The 10,014-nt window shown below is 43.1% G+C and overlaps 1 protein-coding gene across 1 annotated transcript in view; it reads right to left on the bottom strand.

The window, feature by feature from the left end:
- Positions 1–2,825: 2,825 nt before the first annotated feature.
- SETD3 (SET domain containing 3, actin N3(tau)-histidine methyltransferase) overlaps positions 2,826–10,014 on the bottom strand; it is a gene marked incomplete in the record, with an annotated part of 111,513 nt that continues 104,324 nt past the window's right edge. Inside the window, 2 exon segments of the mRNA XM_077463765.1 lie at positions 2,826–3,322; positions 6,427–6,576. Of these exon segments, the coding sequence (XP_077319891.1) occupies positions 2,873–3,322; positions 6,427–6,576 (600 nt within the window).

Raw genomic sequence — 10,014 nt, 5'->3', positions numbered from 1 at the left:
GTAACGGTCCCCAGCTTCTGCACCTCCAAAGACCAAGGCAGGATCTTCGGCTGGGCTGGGAGTATAAAACAAAAAAAATATGGTCCACCCCCCCCACCAGAGGATGGCCCCAAGGGATAAAAAGGCAAAAAAAACAAAGTATGCTTGGAAAAAAAAAAAAAAAAAAAACTTCCCGCACCTAAAGAAAGTGTAGCACACCCAAGGTTCCCCACAGCTCTTCCACCATGGCGGAGGAAACCCTACAACTGAGGCTATGGTGGAAATGTCCTGCCTTTTAAAGACTGAGACTGCAGCGTTTCCTAGGAAAAATGGGTGGAGCTACGCTCGCTCCAGATGCTGTCCTGAAAGGATTTGGGAAAATATTTTTTAAATTATTTTTAATGCCTTTATAGCCTGGACACAGTTCTACCTAAAAGGTATTTAATTGTTAACTTGCAACTACTGTCTTTTGAGCAATATACTTGTGTAAGTGATCTCCTCTTCATTCTCAATGCCATGGGTGTTTCGAGAAACAATTTTATGTCATTTGGTAGACATTTGTAGACGATTAATTTCCAGTTTGAGAATAGATGAACAAACAATCTTCCTGTTAAACTGAACTGTCTGATCCCTCCAATCTATTCTTTGCTTATACACACACATAAGCTCGGCTATCCAAAATGTTTAGAATCCACAATACACCAAAAAGAAACGGCCTGATAACTGCCTCTTTATGAAACACCTTCATCCCCATAATACATACAATAAAAACAAACAATAGCCCATGGGGCTTTAAATGAGGTGATCACGATGGTCCAGACAAGTAAACAAGGTATATAGGAGTATAGAACATCTCAAAATGTATTTGAAAATGTGAGATGAAAGAGCGAATGCCACGCCAGTACCCCCGCATTAAATCCCTGGACGGCCGTACCAGACTCCACCCTTAACGCCATACGTCAGGTGGTTAGGGCACTAGCCCATCATGCGCTCGCCACCATGGGTGTAGTGTGTCATCCAGGTGGCGGGCAGGGCCGGCGCTTGCCTGCTGCCATGTAGTGGCGAGCACATGACGGGCTCGTGCCCTAGCCACCTGACATATGGCGTTAGGGGCGGAGTCTGCTACGGCCGTCCAAGGATTTAGGCGTGGGTATTGGCTTGGGCAAAATTTCCTTTCTATTTGCTCTTTCATCTCACGGACGTGAGGATATACCACACTGGTAGGCACCATGTCAATTTTGGACACAGTTATACTTGTACACTTCTTTACCTCTATACACTACCTGTGTGGGCCATGTACCCACACTCTTCACGTTCTCATTCTTCCCTTTTTCACCTGGATGATCTGCTATGATCTTCTTACTCCTCTGATTTCCCCACAGTTTGTCTTTCTTACGCTTCCTTTCACCTTGCTGTACCCCTGCCCATGTCTTTACGGACCCCCTTACACAATATGTATTTATTCCTCATAATTTTATATTCACAGGTTACTGCTACATTAGCTACCAATGGACATATATATATATATATATATATATATATATATATATATATATATATATTTTGGTACAGTGGTCACGTAACATATGGTCAATGGGTGACACATCTCTCCTTATCTAACTTTTTTGCCACGCTGGCCCTTCGCCTGGCTTCCGTTTTGGCTGCTGCAGGTCCCGCCACTTCAGCCCTGAGTTGAAACACCCCCCCCCACCCCCTGCTGTCTCCTGTTGAGGGTCAGTCCTTGGAACCAATTAACCATCCAGTAAGTATGGGGCTTCTGTATCAGGACCACTGCTTTTTGTCCAACCACAACCTATACTCTATGCTAGATCTCAATTATACTTTATCCTTACAGACATCTTATATACACATCAACTCCTGAAGAAGCGAGTGGAGCTTGCAAAACGCGTCGAGTTACAGATGTATATGTATACCTTGCACTACCGCTATTGCATTTTACTATGGTTATGTCTGGAAGTCATTTGTACCATACTGCTTTTATGAGTTTATGCAATGTTCATGTCTAACGTTTATGATGACAATTATACATTTTCAAATACATTCTGAGATGTTCTATAATCTATATACCTCGTTTACTAGTCTTGACCATTATGATCAACCTCATTTAAAGTCCCATAGGCTACTTGTTTGTTTTTTATTGTATAGAATCCACAATACCAGCAATCATGTGTCAGTATGATTACAGCCATTCACTCATATGCAATAGTGCTCCATTGGGGAAAAAAAAAATCGCTATACCAGGTCGTACCTGCAGGTGGATATTGTTGTAATATAGAGGGATACTTTTTATCTCTGCATTGGCAAACCTTAATATTCTTCAAACTAATGTCATAAAAATGGCAAATCTAACAGTCTCTTAAAAAAAACAAAAAAAAAAAGTCAAGTAAATGATTTTTTTTTTTTTTAAAGTGTAAATCTCCTTCTCGCAACTTCTTGCAGGTCCAGGCATCTATCTATAATGTGTCATCAGCAATTTTTTTTCACGGTGCTTGCAAAAAGCGTACGATGGCTTGATAGATCAAATCCATGGACATGCTAATTGTTGCCTATTCCTGCATTATTCCTTTAGACAGGTACCCAAAATGGAGGAAAGAAAAGTGCCTGCATTGCCCGCAGCAGCTGAACAAGTCCCAGCTGGCAGCGGTCTGGGACTGTTTCAGAATGACAGCTGGATCCCCACTGGTAGCCAGACACAACGCAAAAACATTTTCTTTCCTCCACACACTCAACATAAAAAAATAAAAAAAAACAAAAAAAAACAACAAAAGCAGCAACATCTCTATCTGCCAAAAACTTAACAAGTGAACACAGCAATGAAACTGCACTGTTTCGAAAAAACTCTGTATTTCTAAATCTCAAAGTCAAAAATAGTTCACAATTGCACTTTAGACTCGTCGGTGCACTCCGCAGAAATCTCTTTGGCGTCTTTGGTTGCTTCCTCCTCTGGGAGGACGGTAGCGCTTTCAGACTTGGTCCCATTGAGCAGAGAGTCTTTTCTGTTGATGTAACCATTTTCGGTGAATTCAGAGATTGTGAGGGCCTCCTGGATTTTGAGCTCAGCTGGATCCATGTCTTCTTCGTCAAGGTTCCTTAGCACCAGGGGAAGTTTGGAGTCTGATGAAGTGTTCTCCAAAAAGGCAATGTTGCTTTCTTCGTATTTTGGGAGGGGGTCGCCATCCTCTAATCGTTTGCTGTACAGCTTGCGGTTGTCGGAAGTGCTTTTCACAGCTTTCTCCAAGATCTCCTTCTCCACCAGACGCAGCTTTACAGCCATTGCTGCGCGAAGTGATAGGTTGCCATGCTCTAAAAGGTGTTTATCCTCCTAAAGTAGTAGAAAAATAAAATTGTAAGAAATTGCGCAAAATACTCAAAAGCATTGGACTGCCATGGGCTAATAAAAGCAGCCTAAACCACTAGAGATCTGCGCTATAGCCAAATGACGGCTTCAGCGCGGACCTCCTTTGCCGGGACTACATCTATTGACGTTGTCCCGTGCACGAGGGGCCTGCGCGCCCTGTGATCGGAGAGTCTATGAGACACGCCTGATCATGGAGAAAAAAAAGAGCCGATCACGGCCAGCCCTGCCAGTGCCCACCTGCCCCCTGCCAGTGCCACCTCATGAATAAATAAGTGCCCCCCGTCAGTGCCACCCATCAGTGCCCACAGTGCCACCCATCAGTGCCCACAATCTGCCTCAACGGTGCTGCACCCCAGTGCCACATATCCGTGCCCATCAGTGTCATCTACCAGTGCCCATCAGTGCCCATCAATCAGTGGTACCTATCAGTGCCCCTTAGTGCCACCCATCCGTGCCATGTTATCTGTGCCCATCTTTTCCCATCAGTACCGCCTTATCTGTGCCCATCAGTACTGCCTTATCTGTGCCTATAGGTTCCACCTTATCTGTGCCTATAAAGTGCCGCCTTAACTATGCCTATCAGTGCCCACCAGTTCAGCCTATCAGTGCCCATCAGTGCAGCCTATCAGTGCTGCCTCATCAGCACACTTCAATGAAGGAGAAAAATTACCTGTTTGCAAAATTTTATAACAAACTATTAAACATGATTATTTTTTTTTGCATCTTTTTTTGTTTAGCAAAAAATAAAACTCCCAGCTGTAATTAAATACCACCAAAAGAAAGCTCTATTTGTGGGAAAAAAATGATAACATTTTCATTTGGGTACGGTGTTGTATGCCCGCGCAATTGCCATTTAAAGTGCATCAGCGCTGAAAGCTGAAAATTGGTCTGGGCAGGAGGGGGGTTTAAGTGCCCAGTAAGCAAGTGGTTAAAGCCGAACAAAGGGGAAAAATACTGTATTTACCCTTGCTGTGGGTCCCCTCCCCACTACAAGGCCTAGCTGCCTAACTCTTCACTGCCGCTAGCTTCCACCTTTGTGCAACCGTTCCCTGGAAGTGTCTTTCGTTTGGTGCCTGACTGGTCCCAGAAGTAATTCACCTACTCATCACCCCTTGGTAAAGTGAGCAGCTAACCCTTGCAGTGGGTAAGGGCTGTAATTGGCCCTGTCTGTACCATGTGATCACTGTGACCAATCACAGCTAGCAACACAATTGTACACAAAGAATGGCACGAATAGAAGCCATCCATTGTTAACAATTGTCACGTGATCTGCTGTGATTGGTCACAAGGATTACATAGTACTGGCAGCGGCACGGTACAGCCGTTATTTGCCTATAGGCTAGGCGGGAACTGGTTTTTATTAAACCCGCTGTATGTGCAAGAATGATTAACCGCCAATAAAACATACACAGTATAATATTATATACACACACATCTAATATTAGAATGGTGGTCATTTCACCTTCAAGCCACAGTTTTTCTTGCAGTACTTTTTTCTGTTGCTAGAAGTTCTTAGTCTGGTGGGTAGCATCATTCAACTCACTTTTTCTGAGACCAGGTGCTGCTGAACCCGACCCCAGTCTGTGACTGGACAGTGAAAGTAGAAGCAGTTCATCCCTGCTCTATCCAACTAGCCGATTGGCTGAAAGGTCCAAACTGATTGTCTAATGTGCTGCAAATACCTCTGTCTGTGTATTTTTAGCCATTGTCTGGTATTAAAGTGGTAGCAAACTCCCCATCTTACCTTTACCTACAGGTTATTATAAGAATACCTATAGGTAAAAGTAAGATGGGAAGTTAATATCTCCTAAATGTGCACAGTTTAGGAGATATTCAAATTTTTTGCTGCTGGTGATGTCACCGATGCATGTGCACTGAATTGAGGGCACAGCAAATGTGTCCCCATTCCAGAGCTCTGGGTCACGGCCGTGACTCCCATGCACATACTCCAGAGTGATGTCATCGTGGTTCGGCCATTCAAATGGCCAGAGCTTTCAAACCCGGAAAGAAGACCGGGTGAGGATGGAAGCCCTGACAGCATGCCACTGGAGGGCTTCATTTTAGAGGTAAGTCTGTCATAATGGGCGATGTAATGCATACTAGCCCATTATGCCCTTAACTTTCAGGGAGAGTGGATTTCTTACTGTATACTGAGTCGTTTTTCATGGACTTGTATGGAGAAATCAATGCCAGAGATCCAAAGTGGATTTGAAACCCATCGATTTAATGGTTTTGAAAAACAGTTAAATTCCATTGCAACGAATGAAATGAATGGGCTACCAGCACTACCAAAAATGTCCATGTCCAATTTCTGGCAGTGCACCACACATCTGTTAGCAAGGTGCATTAGGTGTGTTGAGGTGCTGTCCAGAATGAATGGCACCACATAGCACCAATGTATGTTTTGCACATTACTGTAAACTAACAGCTTTAAGAAAACATAGTAGACTGCACTGTTTGACTTTTCTTTTTTTTGGTTGAACTTGTTTGAAATGGCCTTAAAGCGGAGTTCCACCCTAAAGTGAAACTTCCGCTCATCTGAACCCTCCCCCCCTCTGGTGTGTCACAGTTGGCACCTTTTAGGGGGGAGGGGGGTACAGATACCTGTCTAAGACAGGTATTTGCACCCACTTCCGGGCATAGACTCCCGCGGGAGTCTATGCTTCTTCCTGTCCCGCCGTGTTGTCTGCTGGGACACACACGGGTCCCAGAGACAGCGCAGACCATTCCCATTGCGCTGAGCGACTCGCGCATGTGCAGTAGGGAACCGGGAAGTGAAGCCGAAATGCTTCACTTCCGGATTCCCTCACCCAGAATGGCGGCGGCAGCAGCTGAGCGATCGATCGGTCTCGGCTGTCGACATCGCTGGATCCTGGGACAGGTGAGTGTCCATTTATTAAAAGTCAGCAGCTGTAGTATTTATAGCTGCTGGCTTTTAATATTTTTTTTTTTTCCAGTGGACTCCCTCTTTAAACGTAAAAAAACATATCTGTGATACAAATACACGCTTTGCCCATAGCAATCAAACAAACAAAATGGCAGCTAGCACACGAGGTCCTAAATAGTACCTCTACGGTGGTTCTGTAGGTCTTCAGCAGCAGTGAAGCTCTCGCCTCCAGGAAAGTCCACAGCTTGATCTCATTGTCCCAACTGACCGGAAACTCGCTATTCCCCAGAGTGAAGATCTTATCGATTGCATGCTCTCCGATCAAGTGTTCCTTTAGCTCCTCTGGAAGGTAGGAAAAATCCTAAGTTAGATTATAGGATGCCACACAAATGGACCAAAAATTCCTTCACTTGTCCACAGAAACTTTTCTCAAATCTTTCTGAAGAACAGTCAAGGCCATAACAGAGAAGATGCTCAGATTCTTCCATAGTCTTTATATTTCTCCACACCTGACCTGCCAAATGGGCCCAAGTCCTTATATTCTTAGCCCTTGTACACACGGTCGGAGAATCCGTCAGAATGTGTCCTATCGGACCGGGTTGTCGGATAATGTCGACTGTGTGTGGTATGCATCGGACTGATTCCGTCGGAATATCCGTCAGACCCAATTTTCCAACTTGTTGGAAATATTTTCCGACCAACTGGTTCGATCGGACATACTCCGATCATGTGTAGAGAATTTTGATCGGACCAAGTGCCACGCATGCTCAGATCAAATTCCTACATCAAAGCTATTGGCTACTAGCCTGAACGTAGTCCCATCGTAACGAAATTACGTCATCACGTTCTGAATGATCGGATTTTTCAACAACTTAGTCCCACCGTGTGTATGCAACAGTTTCGGACAAGATCCGACGGACAAAATCCGACGGACAAAATCCGACGGATTTGGTTGGCAGAATGTCTGACCGTGTGTACAGGGGCTTAGAAGGCTTAAAATGTGGAAACCCTAAAGCAGACCTTCTCCATGCTTTCTGCACATGCCCCAAAATCAAACAATTCTGAAGAACATAGCACAATAACCCAATATTGGAGCTATATAAATCTTGTATAAGAATAATAATAATCCACATCTGGTCATTTATGTCATTGTTTGAAATAACAAGCATTCCTGGTAGTGGGATTTCCAAAGACTGAAAAAAAACTCCTTACCATCATTCCCCCTTGTGGTCAAAAAGACTATCTTGCATAAATGGACTTATCTTGTGCTGGGTTCACGATGATTTTCTTTGCAGTGAAAATGAAGCGGGATGGTACATTCAGTTACTGCTGCAAACAAAATCGTGCCGCGACTGTGGCGTAGTGGGTTCTGCATTTTAAGGATTAAAGGATAAATTCACCTTTTGCAACATGTCACAACCATATTCAGGGTGTTCCATGTCACATGTTACAAATCCACCTCCCCAACTCCCAGATGTGGCAGGTGGCGAGGGATCTTCTCCCTCTGCTCTCTGTCATAATCTGCAAAGAATGTGGCTGTGTGGGGCTCAGCCATATCACTTTATCAAAGAGACCTGTGAATAGAAAACTGCAAGGTCCGGCAGCCTTTGAGGCTGTCAGCGTGTAGTTTTCAACATGGCACCGTTGAGCGCTGTGGTAGTTCATTGATGCTTGCTGCTAGTGTGTAACTGCTTGGCCATACGATGTACGCCCAAATAGCTTACACACAGAGCCTGCAAGAGCCCTGCATCGCACTCATGATCTGCCGATTGTGGGTGCAATGCTTTCCAGGCTCCCAACACATAAAAAAAAAAAAAAAAAAAGCAAATTTTTTAACCTGCAAAAAAGATGTGCATTTTTTTTTTTTTTTTTAAGAAGGTGAACATATCCTTTAAACGTCTTCTTAAGTGCAATCCACCTGGAAACGCTTTTCAGAGGGGACGACAGTATAGTTACACATATGAACAAGCTGCAATACTGAGAAGGAAACAAAACAAAAAAAAAAAAAAAAACACAAACAGAATTCAGAATATTAAAGCAGTGCAAAGAGCTATGATATGGAAAAGCTAATAGAGATCAATTTTCAACTTTAGCAACTAGAACTATGCAAAGTGCATTCTGATTCCTCATTAGATTGCGGTAAGTTGTAAGTTGTTGAAAGCCAAATAAAAGGACAAAAGTGACAGATCATGGTCAGATCAGTTCTCCCCAAAATAGAACGCTGACTCGTGTTATTCGGTAAACGTGAGGTCTAAACAGAACTGACCCAAATCTGTAGCGTAGCCTCAAATCTATGGTTTAGCAATTGAATACAGAAATGGGACCATATTTATGAACCGCACAAAGAAGAAGAATGTAGAGCTGTTAGCCAACCAATCAAAATTTGCTTTGTCCAATGTTAAAATGGGCAAGTAGAAAAATTGCTAATTTTCATAAGGCTCTGAGCATTGGAATTCTCCCCTTGAGCCAACAAATGGCGCATGCACAGGACTTTAGGTCCTTCAGCATCGGCACCTCCTCACAGGGAGACGCGAAACAAGCTAGAAGCCTACCAGGTGACAACAAAACTCCCCTGGCTAAAGCCAGCCATTGTTGGATAGAATCTGAAGTAGAGGTCGACCGATATGGGTTTTTCTCTGGCCGATGCCGATATTTAGAAATCATGGCGGCCGATGGCCGATATATGATGCCGATTTTTTTTGGGCCGATATGTTAGGCCGTTTTTTTTTTTATTTACCTTTTTTTTTTTTATCCACCTTCATCTCATAAAACCTAACAGACACCTTTCCCACTGGGGCGTTTTTCAGGTGCTTTTGGGCTAAAAACAGCGCCTGTAAAGTGCCTGCAAAACGGCTGCCCTGCAGTCTGTGTGAAAGACAGAGTGCTTTCACACTAAGGCGATGCGCTGGCAGGATGTTAAAAAAAAAAAAAAGTCCTGCAAGCAGCACGTTTGGAGTGGTGTATACCGCTCCTCCACCACTCCTGCCCATTGATATTAATGGGCACCACTGCCGAAGCGCATGCAATGCTATTTGGCAGCGGTGCTTCACGGGCGCATTTAACCTCTTCTTCGGCTGCTAGCTGGGTTATATGAGCCCCACTAGCAGCCAAATAGCACCGTTAAAATGATGGTAAAGCACCGCTAAAACTAGCAGAGTTTTACCATCAACGCCTGCCCGCTCCAGTGTGAAAGCAGCCTTCCTAAGTGATACAGAAAATTTCTTACATTTAAACATTTATTAAACAAAACAAACCTCCAATCAGTTGATGTATGATTTAGATTAAAAAAACGATAAAATAAAAGGTAGTCAAAACTTTTGGATGAAAAAAAAAAAAACGGGCTAACTGTAATGTTTTAGTTTTTTTTAATCATTAGTGTATTTTTTTCCCCCAAAAAATTGCATTTGAAAGACCTCTGCACAAATGCCGTGTGACATAAAATATCGCAACAACCGCTAATTTTATTCCCTAGGATCTCTGCTAATAATATATATATATATATATATATATATATATATATATATATATATATATATATATATATATATATATATAATTTTTGGGGGGTCCAAGTGATTTTCTGCCAGAAAATACAGGATTTTTACTTGTAAGCAACAAGTGTCAGAAAAGATTTAGTCTTTAAATGGTTAAACTGAGAACTCTACACACAGAGCTCAGTTCATTCAGAAGTGTAAACATTGTATCTCTTTACTCTTTTCTTGGCAGACTGCCCAGAGAGGAGGAAAGTCACTTCACTGAAGACTCAGGC

Source organism: Lithobates pipiens, unplaced genomic scaffold, assembly GCF_037356315.1.
Source record: "Lithobates pipiens isolate NorthernLeopardFrog02 unplaced genomic scaffold, aLitPip1_a1.2 Scaffold_30, whole genome shotgun sequence".
In the NCBI taxonomy this organism is placed as follows: domain Eukaryota; kingdom Metazoa; phylum Chordata; class Amphibia; order Anura; family Ranidae; genus Lithobates; species Lithobates pipiens.
This window is presented reverse-complemented; position numbering and strand designations above follow the sequence as displayed.